Source organism: Aotus nancymaae, unplaced genomic scaffold, assembly GCF_030222135.1.
Source record: "Aotus nancymaae isolate 86718 unplaced genomic scaffold, 86718_ANA_hifiasm-v0.15.2.pri h1tg000072l, whole genome shotgun sequence".
In the NCBI taxonomy this organism is placed as follows: domain Eukaryota; kingdom Metazoa; phylum Chordata; class Mammalia; order Primates; family Aotidae; genus Aotus; species Aotus nancymaae.
This window is the reverse complement of record NW_026988487.1, coordinates 1,655,575-1,682,933: the sequence shown is the minus strand read 5'-3', so window position 1 is coordinate 1,682,933 and position 27,359 is coordinate 1,655,575. Positions and strand designations below refer to the sequence as shown.

The 27,359-nt window shown below is 35.9% G+C and overlaps 1 protein-coding gene across 6 annotated transcripts in view; it reads left to right on the top strand.

Moving 5' to 3' along the window:
- SKAP1 (src kinase associated phosphoprotein 1) overlaps positions 1-27,359 on the top strand; it is a 324,123-nt gene that overhangs the window by 80,562 nt on the left and 216,202 nt on the right. For all 6 annotated transcript variants that reach the window (XR_001107407.3, XM_012451850.2, XM_012451849.2 and 3 more), the window contains exon 4: positions 13,219-13,320. Coding sequence is in view for 5 of the 6 variants with exons in the window: in XM_012451850.2 (XP_012307273.2) it covers positions 13,219-13,320 (102 nt within the window). In the remaining variant the exon portion in view is untranslated. The remainder of the gene's footprint in view (positions 1-13,218; positions 13,321-27,359) is intronic.

The following is a 27,359-nucleotide window of genomic DNA, read 5'->3' as shown; positions in this document are numbered from 1 at the left end:
ACTAATAATATCTACTTCACAGCTATTATGAATTGTAATGAGTTTTGATGAGACTATAACTCATGAGGAGTGCTTGCCACATGATAGGCACTAACTAAAGTGGTAACAAGTAGTATTATTATGTCTCAGAGTAGGACGAGGCAAGTACATACATGTATCAAACTTTGATAATAAAAATTTCATATATCTTTTCATAAAATTCATTCATTAATTACAGCTGAACCCTGGTGTAGGGCCATGAAACTCGCCATGTGTATATTTGTAAGGTTTGTATTTATAGAGAGTATTTTTTTGGTGGCAGCTACTTCAGAGGTTAGATTTACAAGCTTTTTGCTATACAGTGTCTGAGACATGTTGAATGGAAGCAAAAATGTTGCTTAACTTCTTTCCCTTGTGGTCACATACTTGGAGCATGTAGTTATGACAAATACAAGAGGCAAAACATTAAAGTAGCAAAGAAACACCATCTTTACACTTAAAAAAAAAAAAGAGGAAGGAAATTTCCTTTGAAGTTGAAGAGAAGTGTTTTTGAATTAATGGAGTGTACAGTGATTTTGCTAAGTTTTATTTATGAAAATACTCTTTGTATTCATGCCAAAAGGTTTTAGCACAGTCATAAGTAGGATTTATACAAAGAAACATAGCCCAAATTTATGACGTGTTTGCAAATGTAAGAAAAAGTCTAAATTTACAATATTTGTAATTTATTGTTAAGTATCTTTCCACCACTATTCCTGGAATGCTGATATTTTATAAACATAAGCATTGGTTTTGAACCTAGACTATCTCAAGCTATACTACTTTTAAAAAAGAAATCTTCCAGCATGTTTTCCATGTCTTTTGGGGATTTAATAGGGGGGAAATGAACCCAGGCCGAATACTCCTGCCTTTGGCTTTGGCTCAACATTTTAACATCAACAGTCTTGACAGCTGCTTTTGTGGCTTGACTTCCTTCAGGCATTTCCCCCTTTTCTTATTTGCTACATTTTCTACAAATTAATCTGTAGAAAGTGGATATACACACAAACTGTTTTTGAAGTTAATTACTAATTTGATACCTTTTCAAATATTCTACTTCCTATACATCTACTGGTAGGGGTTTTTTTAGTGAAATAATGCATTTTTTAAAAGAGCAGAATAATGCATTTTAAAATAATGCAGTAGTTGTTTTGCAATGGCTATCAAAGATGGTTTGTTTTTTTAACAAAAAGATTCACTTTTTTCCTTTTAAAAGTTAACATTTTCTAAGATTTTTCTGTCCTTTCTAAAAGTCCTTCCTATTCTGGAGTAGGTGATATTAAGATATAAAAAAGAAAAGAACTGGCCGGGCGCGGTGGCTCAAGCCTGTAATCCCAGCACTTTGGGAGGCCGAGACGGGTGGATCACGAGGTCAAGAGATCGAGACCATCCTGGTCAACATGGTGAAACCCCGTCTCTACTAATACAAAAAATTAGCTGGGCACGGTGGCGCGTGCCTGTAATCCCAGCTACTCAGGAGGCTGAGGCAGGAGAATTGCCTGAACCCAGGAGGCGGAGGTTGCGGTGAGCCGAGATCGCGCCATTGCACTCCAGCCTGGGTAACGAGCGAAACTCCATCTCAAAAAAAAAAAAAAAAAAAAAAAAAAAAAGAAAAGAACTAAATTTTATCCAGGTAAAAGAAGTCATTGGAATCAGGTAATGCTGCCTTCTGTATTCCCTACACAATATATTATATACAAGGATGTTCATTATAGCATTGTTTGGAATAGCAAAGACTACAGACAGCCTAAATGTCTAGCAATAGGGACTAGTGAAATAAATTATGTTGCATCCATTTAATGGAATGCTATATAGAGTTAAAAGAAAATTACACATATATATGTAATATGGAAGGTTCTCCAAGGAGTATTGTTAGATGAAAAGGGTAATTTGAGCAAACCAGTGTATAGTTTGTTTCTGTGTGTGTGTGTGTGTGTGTGTGTGTGTGGCACAAGCACACGTTTTTATTTGTATATAGAATATTTTTGGAAGGATACATATGAATCTTTTAACAGTGGTAACCACTGTTGAGGGGGATATTGGTATGAATGAAAGAGAGAATCATCTTTGGTACTATTTGAATTTTCACCACGTACGTATATTATTTTTAATTTTAAAAATTGGTTAAAGTGGGCCGGGTGTGGTGGCTCACGCCTGTAATCCCAGCACTTTGGGAGGCCAAGGCGGGTGGATCACGAGGTCAAGAGATCGAGACCATCCTGGTCAACATGGTGAAACCCCGTCTCTACTAAAAATACAAAAAATTAGCTGGGCATGGTGGCGTGTGCCTGTAATCCCAGCTACTCAGGAGGCTGAGGCAGGAGAATTGTCTGAATCCAGGAGGCGGAGGTTGCGGTGAGCCGAGATCGCACCATTGCACTCCAGCCTGGGTAACAAGAGTGAAACTCCGTCTCAAAAAAAAAAAAAATTGGTTAAAGTAAAAAATGAGATAAATCTATATTGCTGATATGGAGCAATTACCAAGATAAATGGTTAGGAAGAAAAGCAGGATACAGAACAGAACAAATGTTACCATTTGTTTAAAAAGAGGAAAAAAATACATACACTACACACAGAGAGACAGACCCTTGTTATAGTAGATCGAAAAATTCATAGAACACCCAAGAAATCTCACAGTGGTTGCCTCTGGAGAGAAAGATCAAGAGAAGAGAGGATAGATGAACTTTCATTATATGCCTTCTTGTAACACTTGAAGGTTTTTCTCTGGGCATACTTAACTTTTTTTTGTTTAATAAAGAAGCTTTCCAAAACAAAACAAAACAAAAAACGTGGTAGTAAACTATTTTTCAGTAGAATCATGATTAGCAGTTTCTTATCCATTCAAGTTTTTATCTAGTTACTTATTTAAGCGTTTATTTTATTTTTTGAGACAGAATCTCACTGTGTCACCTAGGCTGGAGTGCAATGAATTGATCTCAACTCACTCACTGCCGTTTCCATCTCCTGGGATCAAGTGATCCTCCGACTTTGGCCTCCATGGTAGCTGGGACTACAGGCATAAGCCACCATGCCCAGCTAATTTTTGTATTTTTTGTAGAGACAGGGTCTTACTATGTTACCAGGCTGGTATCAAACTTTTGGGCTCAAGATATTTGCCTGCCTCAGTCTCCCAAAGTGCTGGGCTTACAGATATGAGCCACTACTCTTGGCCTATTTATTTTGATATGTGAATTAATGGTCAAGGCCCTGTTGATGGTATAAAACAGTAGCATTCTCTGTTGTTTAATTCTTTAATGTTTGAGAACGTTGGTATATATATATATACGCGTATATATATATATATATATACGCGTATATATATATATATATATATATATACGTATATATATGTGGGGTTGAGTTTACTTATCACTTAAAAGTGAACTTTTTTTTTTTAAGACAGAGTATTGATCTGTCACCCAGGCTGGAGTGCAGTGGCACGATCTTAGCTCACTGCAACCCCCACCTTCCAGGTTCAAGCAATTCTTGTGCCTCAACTACCCGAGTAGTTGAGATTACAGGCGCATGCCACCATGCCCGGCTAATTTCTGTATTTTTAGTAGAGTTGGGGTTTTGCCATGTTGGCCAGGCTGATCTTGTACTCCTGGCCTCAAATAAAAAAGTAAATTTAAAAATAAATAATATGGCCTGGCATGGTGGATCATACCTGTAATCTCGGCACTTTGGGCAGCTGAGGGAGGCCGATTGTTTGAGTCCAGGAGTTCGAGACCATTCTGGGCAATATAGGGAGATCCCATCTCTGCAGCAGATATTAGCCAAGCATGGTGGTGTGCACCTGTGGTCCCACCTACTCTGGAGTTTGGGGTGGGAGGATCACTTGAGCCTGAGAAGTCAAGGCTGCAGGGAGCCACAATTGCATCACTGCACTCTAGCCTGGGTGACAGAGTTAGAACCTGTCTCAAAATAAATAAATAAATAAATAAAATAATAATTTTAAGTTAGTATTATACTCATGGTGACTGATAATGAATATCTTTTCTTACCCCATCTTAGTCTTTTTAGAAGTTCATAAAACTTCGGATTTTTGTCTTCATGTAGACATCAAGGAAAATCAAGTAACTGAAAATTAATGACTGCTTTAAGTTTATTTGATTAGCCCTGGAGACTTTGGTTGAGGGAAAAAACAACTTATAAATGATTTCTCTTAGAAGGTATTATTCCTGGACCAACACAGAAAATCAGGTGAGGAGTACAGTTTCTGAACATAGAATTTTGACATAAGAGTTAGTGTTCATCAGGACCTGTGCCTCTAAGAAATTTTCATGTTCTGAACACAAAATATTGAGAGAAAAGTGTAGTTCATTTGAATATAAGCTTTTTTGTTTTTTCTGCTTAAAACTTTTTTGTGAGTAAGTAGGTAAAGACTTCAGACTTGAAACCCAAAGAATTTGCTTGATATTTAGAGGCTAAGTAATATAATATAATAGGTGAATTATATTAGAAAGCATTTATTTTTCATTTGACTTCTCATCAACACATGCTGCTTTCAGAAACTTGTTTATGAAGATAGCTAAGTATCACTAACACAGGAAAGGGACTGCTAAGTTATAGGCAAGGGGTTTTATATGACATGTAAAATAAAGCTTCCAGTTTCTGCTGACTCTTGTGAGGCAAATAGTGGAAGAACCAATCTGAGGCAAATAGTGGAAGAACCAATCTTGTGAACCCTATCGGTCCTTGTCAGCTGATGGAAATTTAACACACATTTGCCATCCTGGAGAAGTTCTTAATCATGATTAATCTCTAAAAAGGTATTTTCCTAAACTTAAAAAGTGATACCACTTACCCTTAATATTTATGCACTTTACTTGTGTTAGTGATACCTCAATTAAAAAGTTTTTTTTTTTAATGAAGAGATATTTGTTCATGTGAAACTTTTTCCCTGGGGAAAAAGTTCCACATGAACTGAATTCTTGACAGTGAGAGGTTTTGGCTGTTGATAATGGTGTTACATACATGTTGTCGAATACATGAGTGAGAATCCCTGTTTGGAGTGTGTGTGGCATGAGGAGGTTGAATCTTGTCACCATTTGCCATTACAGTGTTAGTGGTACTCGAGGTTTATGTTATCACAAAGAAAACTTACCCTTCAGTATGTTAAAAGCTGGCTCACATGTTGAGACCTACTAATCTTACCCATAATCCATTCTTTACTATGTATTATTTTCTTTTTACTCCTTGGACTTTTGAAAAACGTTTCTTATATCTACCTGTAGCCTGTAGAACATGTAGGTTCATTATTCTTCTTCCTTTTTTTTTGAGACAGAGTTTTGCTCTTGTTGCCCAGGCTGGAGTGCAACGGAGCGATCTCGGCTCACCACAACCTCTGCCTCCTGGGTTCAAGCGATTCTCCTGTCTCAGCCTCCTGAGTAGCTGGGATTACAGGCATGCGCCACTATGCCTGGCTAATTATTTTAGTAGAGACAGGGTTTCTCCATGTTGGTCAGGCTGGTCTCGAACTCCCAACCTCAGGTGATTCCCCCTCCTAGGCCTTCCAAAGTGTTGGAATTACAGGCGTGAGCCACTGCAACTGGCCAGTCTCATTCTTCTTTAATGGGAGATATTAGAATCCAACTAGCCTTATAGTTTCTCTCAAGAAGTTTCTTACATAATGTTGGTTTACCAGTTGGGACATAACAGACCATAAAATGCATCAGGATTGTAAATGAGTGCTAAGGTCTACTACAGCTTGTTTGGGAGAAAGGAAAGCTGGAACAAGAGAGCAAGATGAACCAAGAGTAATAAAATTGCTACATTTATGTGGCATTATATATTTTTCAAAGGGTTTTCCTGCTCTGAGACTTAAAGCATGACGGTGCCAGAAAGGAAACACATTCTTTAACCAAGTCAGGTCAGTGCTGTATTTAAGTATCCAACAGAATCAAACAAAAGGTGCTGGAAAAAAAATCAGCATATTAATTTCACTGAACCTAAAGTAGCTGTTCTCAATTTTGCAAGCATGAAATTCATGCCAAAAAGTGATATTAAAAAAAAAAAATCACTACACATTACTCGATAATAAATTTCAACTATGAATTGGACTACTTCTTTCTTGACCAAATCATTGACCACATTTTGCTTTGTCAGTTCTACTCTTTATGCCTAATGTGAATACTTCTATTATCACTAATAATAATAATTTATGGGTTTAATTTACTAAAGTTAAAAATACTAATTGATAGCATATACAATAAAGTCAACTCACTGGCTTTCATTCAATATGCTTTGCCTTTGAGTAATGATCATGATTTATTAAACATGCAGATTTTGAGACTGTATAGTTCAGTGGATTAGAACAAGAGCTTAGTAATCAGACAAGGTGGGGTGAAAGCCTGGCCCTGCCACTTATGAGTCACTTTTATGACTTTGGGTAAGTTATTTCATCTTTGTGTCTCAATTTCTTGATCTTCATCTTTGAGACAGTAATACATCTCAGGATTTTTTTGAGGATTAAATGAGATAGTCCACAAATAGCCTTGACCCAGAGCTTGTACTCACTAAGAGTTTAGCTAGCTATTGTATAATAATTATTATAGCTAACTTTCTCCTGTATGTCAAAAGATACTGAAAATTCAGTTGGATAGCTTTGTAATAAGAATTAAGGACTGAGAATACAGTGGCCCAAAGAAAACAGAACTATGAGCCAATAATTTCAGGCTATGATTGCCTGGTTGCCATATGATAAATACATTCATTTTACAATATATTTATCCACATACTATCAAATACCTAGGTTTATATATTTTGAATTCTGTCAAAATCTTATTACTGTTGAAAATATTCCCACTCAGCAGGTTCCATTTTAGTACCAGTTGAACAATACCAGTGGTAGCTGGAATGTGTTAGTGTGAAGCTGGAATGACTGCTGACAGGCTGTAATTTGCTTTATGAAGTGTGGGTTGTCACATACACAATTATCTGGTTTGTATTTGTTGCTGCCAGACCTCCAGTTTGTTAACATCCAGAAATTATAACTTTATGTGAAACCTAAGAAGGGTTAAAACTCCCAGCATTTTCTTAGAGGGTGGGAGAGGAGAAGAAAGGTTCACACAGTGGCTACATTTTTTTCCCTCTGTTTTCTTTTTTCTTTTTCTTTCTTTCTTTTTTTTTTTTTTTTTTTTAAGAACTAGGATGATGCTACACACTGCAGCTCACCCTACTGGTCAAAATTAAAAACTGCATTACAAAGGACCATTTTCTTGAGGGAGAAAAGAAAAAAAATAACTTTTCAATTAGTTCCCACTGACATTTTCCTGTCCAATCCACCACTGACAGATGTACTTAATTCTGAGAATATCATTAAGCTATGCTGCCCTTTCGGTTGTTGGATTCACAGGTGTTGTTATAGTGATTGTATTAAGAGTGTCTAATCAATTTGGCTCCATTTGTGATCATTCAGACTGTGCTACTCTCCTCAAATGTTATCTCTAAGGGGTCTTTTTTTTTTTTTTTTTTTAATTGAGACAGAGTCTAGCTCTTTTGCCCAGGCTGGAGTGCAGTGGTGTGAACTCAGCTCACTGCAACCTCCGCTTCCCAGGTTCAAGCGATTCTCCTACCTCAGCCTCCCAAGTAGCTGGGATTACAGGCATCTGCCACCACGTCCAACTAATTTTTGTATTTTTAGTAGAGACCAGGTTTCACTGTGTTAGCCAGGCTGATCTTGAACTCCTGACCTCATGATCCTCCCGCCTTGGCCTCCCAAAGTGCTGAGATTACAAGCGTGAGCCACCGTGCCCGGCCATCTCTAAAGGTTCTTAAGAAGGCTGTTATTCTTAGTATGATCACATAATTAGCAAAGAGCATTCTAAGCTAAAAACTGTAGTCTTAGGCTCACTTTACTTCTTGTACATTTGAGATCCAGTTGGAACAACTTTTTAAAAGAATGATAAATGGAAACTTTCTTTACCTGACCTATCATTTATTCTGTAGATTTAATGACATTCTGTACCATTGCACTCACTGCCAGGGCCTTGGGGGGAAAAAAGGCATATTTATACATTGAGTTATGGATAGATGTAGTAAGGGGAAAAAAAAGGAGATGGGCAGAAAGTCAGACTGTATAGAACAGAGAAGAATTTGAGACCTTCACTATACATGGATTAATCACAAGAACTAACCACGCAGATCCAAATGGATATTTAGAAATTGGTGAAGCCTCTAAGATGTTCTCTGGAAAACATAGTACATTTTCTAAAGCATGGATATGTGCAAACTGGTATGTAATTTATAATGGAAGCATTGACAGAATTTTAGTTTTGGTGCAGCGAATGTGCTCTATAATATATTTACATGTGAGTAACATTTCATATATATGGTCGCATCTGTACCCAACACATTTGTTTAGTTGGTGTTAGATTCAATAACTTAGTTGAATGGTTATAATAAGGAACAATAAGCTGCAGTTTTGCTAATCTTACTATAGTTCAGCTTTGGGAGCTGCATTACTGTTAAATTGGCCTATGAAAATCTGGCAATATTAATGCTGTCAAGCATGAAAACAAACTGGCTTTGGATTAGGGAGCTTTATTTATAGAATTTTAGTGAGAATGTATTAGTTTAAAGAGGGAGCTCTATTTCTCATGGGTTCTTCAATATTAAATAGAATAGGAAGTCGTGTGTTCCCTTCCAACAACAACAATAATAATTTTAAATCTTTCAATTTTAAATGAATCTCAATTTCCTTATATAATCCAAAGATACTTGGTGAAGTAATAGCAAACCCTAGTTTTTAACCACACCATATAAACAGATGGTTACAGATGTGAACAGAGTCTTATTCACTAAACTAAAATAGAGTTTTATTATAAAGCTGTATTATAAAGAATAGAGTCTTTCTAATATAGTTCATAATTAATTTGAAGAGAAATAAAAGATATAGACTAACGTAAAAAAATCGAGCTTTTACATATTGAATAAGTAAGCATATGTTTTCGATGTTATTTATTATTCTCTCATTTTTTTAATGCTTAAACCATTTTCTGTCTTTTTTCATTTATTTCTTATTTCTTTGATAAAATTGTCATTATAGACTTTTTTTTGTCCCAAAATAGTACCTGCAAGTTCAGGACTAAACGAATTTGCTGTGAACTAATAGTTACAAGGGGAACATCATCATGGTTCATTTTTCTCCCTGTTTTATTTGGAATTGAATTAGTAAATGAAAGTTTTAGCAGTTTAATTCACTTCTCCATAAAGTTTATGGAGCAGCAACAGCTGGTTGAATCTGTGGCAGAAAAAGCCGACTTCTAGTGGCCAAGCCTATTGTTTCAGAATTAAGGGGGAAAACTCATTAACTGTTAATGAAAACACAGGGAATAAAAACAAATAGCACAGAAACCCTAGCAAATAATTACCTTACACCTGACACAAAGCTGCTTCATCCTTCTGCTCCAACCCTCAGAAATTCCCAACTTATCACTCTATGGAGCATGAATGAAATTGAGTTTGACTCTCATAAAAGAACAATAGAGAAATCATCCCGCTTATGGGCCCCTCAGCATGTACTTGGTGGAGAACCTACCATTGAATATACTAAGGAGTGTTATCTAGTGCCCAATTCTTAGGATACTTAGGCTACGGGAGCAAATTACCTACTAATAGCAGGTGAACCCTTGATATAGTTCCACCAGATCTTGTTTAGAAATACAAAGAGAAAGGACTGAAAGTAGTGGATGTGATTAATAGAGTTACGGTGTGTTAGATTATATATCTATATAGAAATATATTGATTCTGAGGGAGTTGCAGTGTGAAAGTATGTCTCCGGTGGCAAGGGGTCTTGCTTGTGAGAAAGCCACTCTAAGCAGATGGAGTTCTAAGCCCTAATTGTAGAGCTGCTGAGTGGAAATGTCTGTCACTATAGTTTGTGATCATTTATGTCTGATCCCACTGGACTACAGTTGTGGCCACTTGGAACTGCGATTGTCAGAACTATGGGCAAATCCAGAGAATATGCACAGTTATGTTTTAAAGAAAAATGATGTTCTTAAACAAATCCAAAATGACTACAGTAATTGCTGTTCTTCTATAAAACTTTTCACCCATGCATCCTGAGTAGTTGTAATCATTTCAATTACACGGGAGTGTCTATTTATATAGTGTTATAGCCTTGTTTCTGTGTGTGCCCAAGGGAACTGGGTCACTTGATATGACACTAAAAACACTTATAACAACATCTCCATCATCAGGAACTAATTGCACTTGGGTGTAAAGCTTATTTTTAAATGTTCCCCCACGACAACCATTTGTACAACCATTTGGCCTAGGCTCTGTTTTGCCACATTGAGTTGTATATCTTTGTCATTGTGTACTTTACAGAGGAATGGTCTCATATTTGACAACAAGGTGGCTGTTGAAAGCACACCTTGGGTGACTATAGTCAGAAACCATAGGAATCATGTGGAAGTGACTTTTCCATCTGAAGTTAGGAAAGCAAGTGCCAAATCCAGGCAAGTGTTTTGGGTAAGACTTTAAAAATGGAGGCTGTGAAGGCAGTGTGATACCCTGGATTGGATCCTAAAACAGAAAAAGGATATTAGTAGAAAAACTTGTGAAATCCAAATAGAGTCTGTAGTTTAGTTAATAGTAATATGCCAATGTTAATTTATTGGTTTTGGCAGATAGACCTCAATTATGTAAGAAGCTGACACTGGGGGAAACTGGGTGAAGGGTATGTAGAAACTCTGTACTATTTTTGTAACACTTACATAAGTCTACAATTATTCCAAAATAAGAAGTTCACAAAAAAAAAAAAAATGCCAACACAACAAAAGCCTTTCCTGATCTGCATGTTTTTTAAAAAGCTTATAATGCGAGCATGTACTGTTTTTCTTTCTTTCCTTTTTTTTTTTTTTTTTTTTTTCAGAGACAGGGCTTACTCTGTTGTCTAGGTTGGAGTGCAGTGGCACAATCATGGCTCACTGCAGCTTTTACCTCCTTGGTTCAAACAATCCTCCCTTCTCAGCCTCTCAAGTAGCTGGGACCACAGGCATGAGCCACCATGCCAGGTAATTTTTGTACTTTTCGTAGAGATGGGGTTTTGCCATGTTGCCCAGGCTGGTCTTGAACTCCTAGATTCAAGCCATCCTCCTGTCTCACCCTCCCAAAGTGTTGTGATTACAGGCATGAGCCACTAGACCTGGCTAGATTCTTTTTCTTTAATGGTAGATTTGCCACATTTCTGAAGCAAGCAGAAAATTCTGAGTCCAGAATAATAGTTTATATATAATGTTCAGTATATTCTACAAAAGTTAAATGTTGCTTAGCAATTCAAGTACTTTTTTTTTCTTTTTAGGGATTTTTATTTGGCTTAAAATAAAAATTCAGTTTAACCTTACAGTTCACTTTCAGGTTACTAGCCAGGCAGTCCATTTAGAATGTATTGATAATATAATTTTAGTGGACTTTCAGTGATGTAAAATTTGAGCATTTTAATCCTCAGACCAGTATGTGAGAATTTTTCTGATTATTATGGAAATTATACAGCGACGCTCTAAGCATAGCTATAAACGTTGTATCCTGATAAGTAAATTAATAAAGGAGAGTATTTCTTCTGGCTTCAGCCAATGACTGTTGTGTGAGTTTTCTAAAATTTTTATTTTTCTTTTCCATAATAAACTCTACAGTTTATTTCTAAAATCCTATATTTGTAGGTGTTCAACTCCGTATGGACATCTACCTACCACACAGCATTTGAAGAAGAGTCTAGATATGATTATCTAATTTACGGAAAGAGAAGGCTACAGCCATTCTCTTTTTATCATTTTATAACCTCCCTAGCTTTCTAGTTTAATTATAGGAAATAAACCTTTAAAGTGAGGCAATACAGATTCTATGTAGGTTGTTTGGTTTCACAGCTCCCTAGTTGAAATCCAAGGCCAAAACTCCACAGTATTTACTGAGATTAGCATTGGTGATTTCCTTTGGAAATGAGTGTTTGAGATAATATTAAATTCAGTTGAAAATCCTATTTTCATGTTTTTGAAATGAACTAAGCAGCTGTTGGTTTCCTTTTATCAGCAGACCGTCCCTCTGTTTGGGGGATTTTAAGGAAAGCCATTTGCAATACAGAGCCTTTTCTTCCGGTTTCTGAATGAGCTAACATCTTCTGTCTGAACCTTTTAAAGTATCATAATAACATCGGCCACTTCTACAAAATACAATCCAACGTATGTTGAAAACACACAAAAGAGATTAGCATTAATTGCATAATTCAGTGTTCTATATACATTATCTTTTATCAAAGCCATTTTACAGAACAAATATTATCTTTTTAGGGCTTTTAGAATTCCTAAGAGGTCGGTTGCCTAGGCTGTAAACTAGAATTACAAAGAACGAACTTTGTTAATGTTACAGAACAAATAGGAATACAGTACAGCAAAGTCTAGTTATCTCTATTTTTATAATACTCTGTTACTTTTCAGAGGAAGACTATTGACCTTGCTATGTTATATTATGTATAGAACGTTAAACCTTTGGGTCGGTCCTATTTCATTTGGAAATAAAGGCATGCAGGGTAAAGGTTGTAATTATTGGAGACATCATATATATGAACACAAATTTAATTCTTTTTTTTTTTTTTTTGAGATGGAGTCTCATTCTTGTCACCCAGGCTGGAGTGCAATGGCTCGATCTCGGCTCACTGCAACTTCCACCTCTGGGGTTCAAGTGATTCTCCTGCCCCAGCCTCCGGAGTAGCTGGGATTACAGGCGCCCACCACCATGCCTGGCTAATTTTTGTATATTTAGTGGAGATGGGATTTCACCATATTGGCCAGGCTGATCTTAAACTCCTGACCTCAGGTGATCTGCCCACCTTGGTCGCTCAAACTGCTGGGATTACAGGTGTGAGCCACCGCACCTGGCCAAATATAAATCTATATAGCTCTGTTTTTATTTTAAGTATGATAGGCAAGTTTCTTTTTGGTGGCAAGAGGTATTCCCACTCTAAGCTAACAGTTCCTAAGTTTTAGTGAGAGAGTTATTTGAGTGGAAAATTTTTCATCCAGGTAAGTTGGTTCTTGAACTTATTTATCTGTTTCCCATATGTTAATGGATAGTGGCCATGTTCATCATAGAGTAAGATACATCTTTTTTTTTCTCGAATACTGGAAGAGCTCTATGTATGCTTTTATAAAGATGTCCAAAGGATGACCTTATTTTCTCTCTTTTTTGTCCCTCAGGGGGAGACCTTGGACAGGACAGCTCTGATGATAATCACAGTGGGACTCCTGGCCTGTCCCTTACATCTGATGCACCCTTTTTGTCAGATTATCAGGATGAGGGTGAGTGTTATCCTTCTGGATTTTGGGTGACCACCACGCTTTATTATCTTTTATCCTGACATATTTGCCTTTTGTTGTTGTGTATCCAGCAACCTTTAGTGGGTTCTCTGTACTGGTAATCACTAGTTTGCCAAGGACAACTATTTGTTTCATTGTGGTGCTGATCCTTCTTGGTAATTCAATACTTCTGAAGTTAATGTATTTAGGAAAACACTAATGCCATATTGGAACAGGAAGACATCGTTACTGATCTGTTTATAAAAACTGTAGCTCGAAAGCTAAGAGGGCATTTTAAGATTTCAGGGTCTAGTTTTTACCATTATTTTGGATTTCTTAGCTTCACTGAGTTACATGAGAATTGCAGCATTTATTTAATGATTATTGGATTATTAATTTATTGTGGATCATTTGAGACTCTTGAGCTCATCATATTATAATAAGGTATTATTTCACCTGTGCTTCTCACATACTGCTGACCATATTGATATTGTTCAAGGGGAAGGCAAAGCCATAAGAACCACAGTGCAAATCTTCCTGGAGCATCAATTTTACTTGTATATTTGGGAATGGGAGGAGTTAAATAATTCAGTTGCTAGAAACGTTATTTTTATATTAAAAATTCCATAGTACATAACAGAGTGAAATGCAAAATATATATACATTTAAAAAATAAGACATAAAATATAAATATTTTGGGCTGATGGCTGCCAGTTTCTGGCTCAGGCCCAGATTTCCCAAGTGTGGGGGATCCACTGTGCCTCTTCTGGCATGTGGCTACTTGAGCAGAAGGTTTCATCATCATGAATGCACATGGTTTTGTTTTGTTTTTTTATCAGAGTTTCTCTCCTGCCTTCCCATTAGGGTTAAAAGGTAGAGATGCTACTAAACTGAACATTAAATTGGAAACACATTATTCACTTAGGGATTGGGAATAAAGTTTGTAAATTATTCCTTACTTTTCTTTGTTAGTTTGTAATCTTTCCATTTCTTTTTATTTAGATTTCAAGGGCTTATAATTTGTTTTACCCTCTCTTTTTACTTTATCCATTGATTGTTATTTCATTTAGCCCTTTTGATGATTCATGTTTTTTCCCTTTCATTGACTTGATAACTTCCACATAAGAACTGTGGGTTGAATCACACAGAAACATTTTATTTTTCTTGGGCTTTGTATAATAGCACAATTAGTAATACCCAAGTTTTAAAATTGGTTTTGTAATATAGGATGTGTGTATTGGTTCAGTATTACACTAAAAACATTGTTCAGATTGAAAGTTTAATAATTACATTGGTAGCTGATTAATAATTGTAGAAGATTAACAGTGTAAAACATGAAGAAATCAACCTTTCACTTGTTTTTGATTAACCTAATGCTTGACAGAATTAAAACAATAATGCCTTATTAATCCTTAGGTCACTTTTTTGGTATTTCCAACTTTCCCAAAAACAACTGAGAACACAATAAGTAATCCAGAAAGGCCTCTAAGTAGAAATAGATGTAACTTATGTACCTTATTCTTGGAAGAAACCCTGAAGCCCTTGCTGAGGAATCTTTTTACAGTTTTTTTTTTCTTTGAGACAGAATCTTGTTCTATCACCAGGCTGGAGTGCAGTGGCTCAATCCTGGCTCACTCTAACCTCTGTTTTCCAGTTTTAAGCAATTCTCTTGCCTCAGCCTCCCGAGCAAATGGGACTATAGGCATGCACCACCACACCTGGCTAATTTTTTTTGTTTGTATTTTTAGTAGAGATGAGGTTTCACCATGATGGCCAGGATAGTCTCGATCTCTTGACCTTGTGATCTGCCTGCCGTGGCCTCCCAAAGTGCTGGGATTATAGGCGTGAGCCACCGCGCCCAGTTGGAATATTTTTACAAATTTCTTACCAATACAGTGTTTTGGTTTCTCAGCCCACAGTAAAGCTTCAAATTAGAAGAAGGGGTACTATAAAGGCATCAATTAACAAATAAGATTGAGGTAACAAACAGAAAAACAAAACTTTACATAGGAAACAAAATCTATAAATACCATTTATGTAAGAATAATTTTTTTTAAATACCAGTTTGGGGCTGGGCACGGTGGTTCATGCCTGTAATCCCAGCACTTTGGGAAGCCAAGGTGGGCAGATCACAGAGGTTGGGAGTTCGAGACCAACCTGACCAATGCCTGTAATCCCAGCTACTCAGAAGGCTCAGGCAGGAAAATTGCTTGAATCCGGGAGGCAGAGGTTGCAGTGAGCCGAGATCGCACCATTGCACTCCAGCCTGGGTGACAGAGAGAGACTTCAACTCAAAAAAAAAAAAAAAAAACATAGCAGTTTGGGGTCATTTTGTATGACAGAGGAAAAGAGTGCATGCTCAGTACCTTAATAAATTAAAACTTTTTAAGCTAGTATTTATTGAGCACTTAATATTTGCCTTGCATCATCTGTATTGTAAGCACTCTGCATATGTCATCATTTAATCCTCAAGACAGCCCTAAATTGTAGATATTAGGATTATCCTTATTTTACAGACAAGGAAACAGACTAAGGGAAGTTAACTTAACTAAAATAACATAGCTGTTAAGTAGTAGTGCCAGGATTTACACCTACATAATCTGGTTCTAAAACCTCTGCCCTTAACCACTCTACTATCCTTATCTGAAGTATCCAAAAAAATAGATTCATACTCCAAACATTTTGGCTAAGGCCGTACAGATACAAATAGTTATGTTTAAAAAATATTTTCATTAAAATAGTTGAAATTTAAGAAAAACATTTGTGTTGAAAGAGGTAAATCTGGAAAACTCCAAAGTGGAAAACTTTGTTCTATAACAGCTCCTCATAAGAGAGGAGTTAATTATATTAGTAATATTAAATTCTTACTTAATAGATTTATGTTTTTAGTTCTGTGCATGAAATTAAAAGAATTCCCAAAGTGACATAGTCAATGGTAGAGGTAGGAATAGACCTATTTATGTGTTGAAAGCTTGATTGTAGGATGATGTGATACTGTTTAAATGTGAGTTTCTGCAAAGCATTGAATCTAGCACAGTGCCTGAGTGCCTAATGCATAACAGGCACAATAAATGTTCATTTTCATCCTCTGAAAATTAAAGTTACATACATTTCCTGTGAAATTAAAGAGAAAGTTATAAAGGTGTCAAAATTTTGAGCAATCTCTATATCCTATTTAATTAGATTTTACTATTATAGAGAATGGTAACACTTGATATGCCACTTATTCTTTTTTTTTTTTTTTTGAGACGGAGTCTCACTCTGTAGCCCAAGTTGGAGTGCAGTGGCATGATCTCAGCTCACTGTAACCGCCACCTCCCGGGTTCCAGTTCAAGCAGTTCTCCTGCCTCAGCCTCCCGAGTAGCTGGGATTACAGAAATGTGCCACCATGCTCAGCTAATTTTTGTATTTTTAGTAGAGACAGGGTTTCACCGTGTTGGCCAGGCTGGTCTTGAACTCCTGACCTTGTGATCTGCCCTCCTTGGCCTCCCAAAGTGCTGGTATTACAGGCATGAGCCACTGCACTTGGCCTCAACTTAGTCATTTTTTTAAAACAAATATTTATTTAAAGATTTCTAGGTTTCCAGCTCCATCCATGTCTCTGCAAAGGACATGAACTCATTCTTTTTATGGCTGCATAGTATTCCATTGTGTATATGTGCCACATTTTCTTTATTTAGTCTATCTTTGATGGGCATTTGGGTTGGTTCCAAGTCTTTGTTATTGTGAACATTGCCACAATAATTCTTAGCAAACTAACACAAGAACAGAAAACCACACAACACATGTTCTCACTCATAAGTGGGAGTTGAACAATAAGAACACATGGACACAGGGAGGGGAACATCACACACCGGGGCCTGTTGGGGGATGGGGGACTAGGGGAGGGATAGCATTAGGAGAAAGACCTAATGTAGGTGACAGGTTGATAGGTGCAGCAAACAACCATGGCACGTGTTTACCAAAGTAACAAACCTGCACATTCTGCACACGTACTCCAGAACTTAAAGTATAATAATTAAAAAAAAAAAAAGATTCTTAGGTAACACCAAGACACTGTGTTAAGCTGCAGGTGGAAAATGCAATTAGAAAGCAGATACAGTCCCTGCCCTCATGGAGCTTACCATCTCATTGGGAAAACTATTAATAAGTAGACAAATAAATAAATGTAAACTTAGTATCTTCATAGATAGCTAAGTCAATTATTTATGAAGAAAAGATATTCCTCTTTAGCCTTCTTTGTAATGGCAGTTATTTTAGGCTTTTGGAATTCTATCTTCATTAGAAAATGTGAAAATATTTAAGATATTTTGTCTTCCACTGCCAGCCAGAGCAGTATCCTGGGCTTACCATTATAAAAGGATACACAGTCTGGCCCATCCACCCATAACTTTAGTGATGAGAGGTAATAACCATGGTGCATATCGTCTTTAGGTTATGACTTTGTGAAAACTACAAAGAATTCTAGAAGAATATAGGAAACCTGGCCAGGTACACCGCAAAAAGTGAAAACCAAGATTACAGGCTAACCCATGCATAAAAATGAAAGCACGTGGCTACCTAATTACAATTCCGTCTCCTTTTCCTTTGTAAATGCACACAATTTGAAGGCAGAGAGAGATACCCAGAAGAGCACAGCCCCACCATCAGGAATGAAAACTTACTGAAAGTAATAACATTTAGATTTCTAAATGCATAGTTTTTACCATATGGAAGGAAAAAATGTAGTAGGAAGCATTGACCACAATACTTAGTACAAGAGCCAGGCAACTACATAGCTCAAATCTGATTGTTTACAGTGTCTGAAATACACAGTGGATTTTAATGCATTTATAAATTTACTTTGTTAGAATAATGAAGAATCCCTGTGTATGTACATTATTTTTAAAAGTGGATTAGGGAAAGTGATTATTCTATAAGCAGGGTATAGTGACTCCTTCTGGAAGCAAGAGAAAAAATAAAATTATTTTAGAAGAAACCTAAAATCTATGATAATATATGATTTGTTATAAATTATTACATTCTAATTAAAGAACGGGGTGAATGGATATTGAACAATTAAATCTGGATAGAAGTGAGAATATTTTAGAGCTTCTCTGTACATCAGGATGTTGAAGGTTAGAGAAGATTCTTATTCTTCAGCAAAATGAGAAACAATGGGAAAAGGAAAGACCTGTAACTATTATTGGAAAGAGTAGTAATGAATAACTGAAGAGCCTGTTGTTGATTGATTTTATTATATGCTCGTTGATTTAAAAGAAATTGCAAACATGTTAAAGTACTAATAGTAGCTATTTTCAACTTTATGCCATTTCTGAAAAGTACATTTAAAAATATAGAGAATATTCTGGAAATAAAAAGAATACATTTTTTACGGTATTATTTTAAGGACATTTTGTTTTCATTTTAGCTCTGAAATACAAGTCAAATTTGGATTTAAGATTATGAGCAATAATAGACTAGCTTTTGTTGATAATTGTGAGTTTTTTATTTTTATTTATTTATTTATTTTGAGACAGTTTCACTCTTGTCACCCAGGCTGGAGTGCCGTGCAGTCTCAGCTCACTGCAACCTCTGCCTCCTGGGTTCAAGCGATTCTCCTGCCTCAGCCTCCCAAGTAGCTGGGATTACAGATATGTACCACGACACCTGGCTAATTTTTGTATTATTAGTAGGGATGGGGTTTCACCCTGTTGGCCAGGCTGGTCTTGAACTCCTGACCTCAGGTGATCCACCCACCTAGCCTACCAAAGTACTGGGATTACAGGCATGAGCCACTGCTCCCGGCCGGGTTTTAATTATATAATAGTGGGAAGAATACATTAGATATGAATCTATTTTCTTTTCTTTTCTTTTTTTTATTTTATTTATTTATTTTTTTAGACGGAGTCTTGCTCTGTCTCCAGGCTGGAGTGCAGGGGCACAATCTCGGCTCACTGCAACCTCCACCTCCTGAGTTCAAGTGATTCTTCCACCTCAGCCTCCCGAGTAGCGGGACCACAGGTGCGCGCCACCACGCCTGGCTGATTTTTGTATTTTTAGTAGAGACAGGGTTTCACCATGTTGGCCAGGATGATCTTGATCTCTTGACCTCGTGATCCGCCTGCCTCGGCCTCCCAAAGTGCTGGGATTACAGGCGTGAGCCACTGCGCCCGGCCGATATGAATCTATTTTAAACAAAACTATTTTAGTATTCTGAAATTAAAATGAAGATTTAATTTATTGATTATATTTTTGTGGCGGGAGTTCAAGTTTGTCTTAAATTTTATGATGCCAAAGTACTAGTATCATGTAATCTAGGAGTTGGAAGGGATTATAAAGTCATCTGGTAATAGGAACCATTTATCGAGTGTTTACTATGCTCTACTAAGAGCTTTCTGTGGGTTATCTGATTTAATTCTCAAAACAGCTCATAGAGGACGACACTGTTACCCATTTACAGGTAAAGAAATCAGGCTTAGAGAAATTAATTGACATGGCCAAGGATGACACATCTAATCCACATGAGGGACTAGAGTTCCAGTAGATTTCAAAGCCACTGCTTTTTGAAGAGTTCTGCTGAGGTGGATGTTTGTCCTCTGTAGACATCTACTCTTATGGGCTTTACAACTCATTTTCCTTATTTCTTTTTTCCACTGGATATAATGTTGATTTTTAAAATAAATGTATTCACACCTAAAAATTATACTCAAAACGCTACTTTTACTGCATCCCACAAAATTTGATATGTACTGCTTTCATTCATAATTCTATTCTAAATGTTTTATCATTTCCTTTATGATACCCTTCTTAACTTACATGTAATTTAGAAGAATTTTTTGTGTTTTTGTTCTAGTTTTTATTTTTGTTTTGTTGTAGTTTTAAGAATTTTAAAACCTGCTCTTTTCTTATTGACTTCTGATTTTACTACATTATAATCTAAGAGCACAGTGTATATTATTTTGATTATTTGGACTTCGTTGAGACTTCCTTTGCATCTGTAATGATCAGGTTATGCTTCTGTGCTGTGTGTGCTCTGGAAATATTTATAACTCTTACTCTTTTAATTTTTATAAATGATATTCTTTAAATCTTTTATGTTACTAGATTTTCTTTTCTCTCCTGAGAGGACTGTGTTAAAATCTCCAATTGCAGTTGTAGATGTATTCATTTTTTTCTATGTTTTGTTCTGTTTTGTTTTTAGGGCCATATTATTAGGTACTTTTTTTTTTTCTAACTAGAATAACCAGTTTATATTAGGTACTTATAAAGAGCTCTAATTGATTAAAAAGACTTCTCTTAATGAGCTGAAATCCTATTCCTAGAACTTCCACTTATTCAGTTGGTTTTGCCTCTAAACCTGTGAGAGCACCCCCGATAGCCTTTATTTGTTGAGTATAAAAAAATGTTCATAAGCCAGTTTGAGATCCCCATTGTTCTGAGTCAGGGGTAAGGTCTGATTTTAGTGTATAAATTATATTGTTTCACAGAGTAAATAACCTGAGCTTCTTACAGTGTTAACTGAGGTATGTGAATTAATGATGCAGGGATTAGAGGTAAATGACCTCATTGATCAGGATAAATCTTAGCTGGAATCTTGTTGACAACTTTGGAGTAAAATGTGTGTAATTTAGGGCTGCTTTACTTGGAGTATTAGAAACCTATTGTAGGTTCAGTCACTGGTACCCTAGCACCAGTAATACGTAGTATTCTAGCACCAGTAGAACCCTAGTAGATTGAAAGAATTAATGGCTTAAAAACAGCAAGCCATTTGCTTCCTTCTTACTGATGGGGTCAGGCTTGTTAACTTTCTTCGGGTGTATTTTTTTAAAACTTTGTAAACTATGTGAACGAATTTGGAGTTCTTAGTTCCTTTATACTCTATGATATGAAGATAATAACAATGACTCAATATAGTCTCTTTCCTTTTTTTTTTTTTTTTTTTAAGACAGAGTTTCACTCTTGTTGCCCAGGCTGGAGTACAGTGGCACTATCTCGGCTCACTGCAACCTCCGCCTTCCAAGTTCAAGTGATTCTCCTGCCCCAGCCTCCCGAGCAGCTGGGATTACAGGCTCCTGCCACCACGCCTGCTAATTTTTGTATTTTTAGTAGAGATGGGGTTTCACCATGTTGGCCAGGCTGGTCTCAAACTCCTGACCTCAGTTGATCCGCCCACCTCAGCCTCCCAAAGTGCTGGGATTAAAGGTGTGAGCCAACACACCCAGCTTGTCTCTTTCCGTAGATAAGTCTGTAAATAAACATATATGCATACATGCATACATATATTAAAACAAGCATTTTCTCATTTTCTTTTTGTTCTTCAGACAACTGCTTTCATCTTTGTTGTTAGTTGGAAGGTATATTTTTCTTTAATAAAGGCACGTGACTCCTGTCAAAACTAATGAAAGTTACATATGTGTGTTTAGAGGCACATACTGTGGAAGAACATAAAACTTATATCCATGTCTGTATTTTTGGAGCCAAAGAATGAATTCAACAGTAGAACACACACTTTCATGAGCCTGGTGGATTTCTGAGCAACTTTGTGTTGGCTTTAGGTGAGTCCATCAGATTTCAGATCATTGGAAGAAATTAAGGACTCGGTGTTGAGTTTACTGTGATAAGGCTAAGTAAACTGTCACTCAGGATCACAGTGGCTTCCTTCATGAAGATAAATGTCTTATTAGATCTAAGACATCATGTCGTTTATATAGTCTGGTATAAATCACAGATAGATGACAAACTGGGCTTCCAAGTTGACAGTAATTTATATAACTTAAACAAATGGTTACCAAGGATTATACATGTTTTGTGAAGAATTAAAAAACAATAACAATTATCTGTCTATGAAAGACCCGTTTTTCATTTTCAGCACAGCATGTTGGGCTGTTGGTGTGTGTTTAAACTCTAACTTTTCATCCAGTATCCAGTAAAGTGCTCTCACATGTGTTGATAGCTGGACATCTTCCATAATGCTTCTTTCACTAAAATAAACTCCTTGTAAATTTAACCCATATATTTGGGTTAAATTCTACATAAAAGCATGGAATTTAAGAGCTGGAAGAGACTTGGCAATCACCTAATCTTGTCTCTGTTTTAGCAAAGAGGAAACTTAATTTTAAAGATGCCAAGTGTCTCCATCCTACAACTAGCAAGTGATAGAGCCAGTACCATACCCAAGACCACCTCTCTGAGAGTGACCTCTCCTGGCATACACTGCATACATTCCCTCACCTGCATGATCTCAGGATGCTTTTCAATGCAGCCTCCAAACAGCTTTGTCGAAGGCCTGATCCTGGCTCCCAGGTGATTTCTTGCAAGTTTCAGTCAAGTTCTTCAGAGACATGTGTCTCTCTTGCCTACATATGTTCTTATTATTTTCCTAGGTTGATTTGGGAGTGGTATAGTTTATAAAGAATTTCAAAAGGCTCCATAAATGCCAACAATGATAGTTATGAATAACATACAATAAACCCCTGGATTGATTTGACATAGAACTAATTAATTATCTTTTTTGGCCTTTTTGTTCATGTTATAGATTTTAATATACTACTAATGAAGAGTTAGTTATTGAATACCAATATTGAATGTCCTTATTCAATCATGAGTTTGGATGCTGTGTAGAGTATACAAAAAAGGAATAAGATTTGATTCCTTAGTGAGCAAATAATTTAGTTGAAGAGAGATGATTCAGGCATCTTCACAACTAAGCATACATAACCAAGTGTTGATGATTGGGGACAGAGTTTGCAGAAACAACTAATTGGTTGGACTTGCAGTAGTTCGGAAGAAAGTTAAAATAGTATTTGACCTAGGTTCTTGCCAAAGTGTTTTTAGAAATCTTTCCCAGAGTGGGAGTATAGCAAACGTCCACTCTTTGAAAGGTCAAACGTGACAAAATAACAGTGGACATTTTTAAGTGAAAAAAGTTGATTTTTAAATGAGTGACTTGACAGTTGAGAATAAGCTTTTTCATCATGCCTTGAGAATTCTTTGTTTCTCTCCAGATTCTAAACTAGTCAACAAATTTAATGGCTATGTGAAAGTTCTAGTATATGATTATTGAAGATGTTTTGTGTATATATATGTGTATATATATATATATCTGATTGGTATATAAAGTAATCAAAGGTGGGGAGGGTTATATATCTTTGCATACTGTTGATTAGAAAATCTTATACAACATATTTAATTACCTTGTTCTTAAATCTATACATGCATTACAATTAAATGTAGCCTCTGCTTTATAGATGAACACTGAATGACCCTCAAGTTTGGCTATCTTTCCTAGGACAATCAAGACTAAAGTTCTAGAGGTCTGAATTCTCAGGTATAATTTTAAACACCAGACTGTCCTTCCTCAAGCTCCGAAGTCACTGACCATTTTTACCTCAAAATCTCATATTTACTTTAATCAGAAAGAATTTTGTTTAAACATAAAATAACTCTTTTGGGCCAAGTGTGTGTTTGTGTTTATACTTAGTATATATATTCAACTTTTCCTGCTTTGATAGTTTTTGTTTTTCTATTAGTCATAATTTATTTTGGCCTAACATAGAAGTCTGACTTTTCAAGTAAAGAGAAATGTTCGTAACACTGTTTAATACCATGCTGAAGCACATCTTAATCTAGAATATGATGGCATACAAGGGGAAGATTGTTGAATTTACAAACTATATTATACTTCTGCTCTAGGCTGCCTTTCTAACTCCGAGTGACAGCCTTTTTTTATGTTGGGCCCTAAGTAGCTTAAGTCTGGATACACTGGTCTAGCAAGCAAGAAAGATCATATGGAATGGATTCTCTGGGTTGTAAAGGATTGGGATTTAGAGGGGAATTGGTCCTTTATGGGAAGTTTTTACTTATAGAAGCCTTTTCCAATTTGCTGACCCATTTTGTTAGAATATAGCTTATATGATATAGTATATTTTCACAGAATACTCTGAAAGATAGACATTGTTGTCTTGGTTAATTTTATCATTATATTGTCTCATTTAATACCCAGATTTTATTTTAAACAACAAAACATAGGGTTAACTAGAATTACTAGTTCTTCTCTCTACAAATGATCATTATCATCGATGAAAGACATTTGTGAATGCCCAAGAATATAGTTGAACCTAGAGATTGTCAGAGCTTAGGGAAAAAAATTACTTTGAGTTATCTAATCTAGCCTTTCTAATGAATTCACATCATTCTTACTAATATCTCATTTAATTAATTATCAAATACAGTGATTACGCTTTGGATACTTCCTTTGCCAGACATCTTTCCCGCCCAACTATTATTCCTAATTTATTCTTCATGTCTAATCTAAACTTTTCCTTCCTTAGTTTCAGGCCATTGCTCTTTTCTATACCATTTTCTGAGACTGAATAATTCCCCTAATTCATTTATATTGTTACCTTTAGAAGGTATTAAAGACTGAACATTTATCCCCAGAGTCTTCACTTTTCCAAACTACATAAATTTCAGTTCTCTTAATCCTTACTTCACTCTGCCCCTGTCATACTAACAGTGCTGAGGTATTTTATCACACTCCTTGATATTTTCCATTCCAAGGGGATCACCTTACGAAGAGAGCTGCCCTATGGGGAGGGGAGTGCTCAAGAGTAAAATCTCATATAAACCACTAGAAGATGCCTAAGTGTTTATTTGATGTTGGTGTTGATGATCATCTGGAGAGCATACCAGGGTAGTGCTTGCTTTGGCATATGTTGGGATATATGTGTATTTTAATGCTTTAATGTATTATGGCCATGTTGTAATTGAATGTCTATAAAGCAGCAGTTAAGCGGGTTTTATAGACCTTGGACGAGATCAGAATTCTCTAGCTCCCTCTCGTGGTAAAAGGAAATACTACTTTTGGGTTTTTCTGGATTTGTTTTGCTTTAGTGAAGAGGAAGGCAAAGATGTGTAAGTTCTCAATATGTGAGCTTACATAGTGAATTCAAAAATTAAGAATGTTATATGTATGTGTGCATACACACACACATACTCAGATATGAGAAATTCCTTTTCTTTTATTCCTTAAAACCTCAAAAATATTACTTTCTTAAATCATTTCGTATCTGCTTATTATTACAGAGGTTAAAGGGAGGACAAATAAAACTATAATCTTGAAGGTTTGTATTCCAAAATAGATAAATAAAAGGGAGTGGGTTAAATATGAATTTTAAACCAAGTTTACAGGTATCTTTTACTTTGCCAATTACAAATGGATGTGGTTAGCATTTCTAACATATTTAATCAGATCTCCTGTGTCTCCTACAACATATTAATTTTATCAGTTTTGTACTTTTATTTTATGATTATTATAGCATTTCTTCTGTGGTAGACACATTTCAGTTATTAATAAACTTCTAAGTAAGTGGCAAATAGCTGAAGAGGAGACTGAACTGGTGTGCAAATGTGTTCATGTGAATTGCCTATGGATTAAATTTTTACAGGTAGCAAAAAAATATGTTTTCTAGGAGACTACTAAAAGTAACCCTTCTGACTTGAAATAGTTGATCTCTAGACGAGAACCAATGAAAAGTTGCTATTAATATGTCTTATATGGCAATGTAGAAAGTGATTAAAATTAGACACCATCCCTAAGTTTGTTTTGTTTTGTTTTGTTTTAGGCTATTCAGAAACTTGAGTAATGGTTAAGATAGTTTGCCTTTATGTTTGAATCACATTCTGATGAAAATATGGGGTCCTATTTAGTTATTCTGAGAACTCTAAGAATAAATTTGAGATCATGATTTTTAATATTAAATATTGTCCTTTTTTCCCCAAAAGGGAGTACTGAATATTATACTAATTGGAGAATTGTAAGAGAAGGATGATATAGACGTAACAGAACAAAATATGAACGCGGTCAGTCGCAGGTGAAATGAGTGAGAATATACAATGATCCAATATTAAATAGGAAACTCATAATTTTGACTAATTTTTCTTCTTTCTACCCTACTTTAAGAGATGATAATTATTTTTAAAAAAATAAGGAAATCAATTCACTTCTATTTAACTATGTCCTTCTTCCTTAAGATGTGTGAATAAAATTTTAATCTCAGCTATTTATTAATAATATTATTTTTTGAGATGGAGTCTCATTCTGTTGCCCACGCTGGAGTGCAGTGGCGTGATCTCAGCTCACCGAAACCTCCACCTTCCGGCTTCAAGTGATTCTCCTGCCTCAGCCTTCCTAGTAGCTGGGATTATAGGCGCCCACCTCCACTCCCGGCTAATTTTTGTATTTTTAGTAGAGACAAGGTTTCACCATGTTAGCCAGGCTGGTCTTGAACTCCTGACCTCAGGTGATCAACCCGCCTTAGCCTCCCAAAGTGCTGGGATTACAGGGGTGAGCCACTGCGCCCAGCCGTTAATATTAATTTTTAGTATTGACATTCCTACAAGCACCTGAAGATAAAATTTAACCAACTTACAGATCAAACCTCTTAATAGCAAGACATTTATGGATCTTCATAGGAATAATCTAATTTGTATTTTAAAAAATGATAATTTGATATAACATTTTTGAGATTTAACTATAATCAAGTTAGGCAATCTTACCCTGATTTCTTGATCTGTGTCAGATTTCTTAGATACCTGCTGGACCTAATTTTTTTGTTGTTCTTGTAAAGACCGTGCTTTCATGAGACAGATAAAATTGTAGACTTTTATAAAAATTCTAGAACATTCTTATCTGAGTAGAGAAGTAGAAGATGACCTGTAGTTATACCTGTACTGTTTACTACTATGTATATTGCAGTTGGTTTGGTCACCAAAAAGTTGTAATTGTTCTTGGGTATACATTCTTTGACTATTGATTTTAAGTTACTTGTATATTCACAAAGCTCTCAGAAGTGTAGCTTTCTTCCTTAGGGATCTGTCTTTACTTGGTGATTGGGAAAAGGTTCATTCTAGAATACTTATTTTTAAAACAAAATTTATTAATTAGCTTAATATTTTGTATTCTTTCTTTTAGCACTATTAGGGAAATTACAATGACCAGTTTTTTTGAATATTGAAGTCGATAACAGTATAATATGGAAATTATTTGCAGAAATTTAACT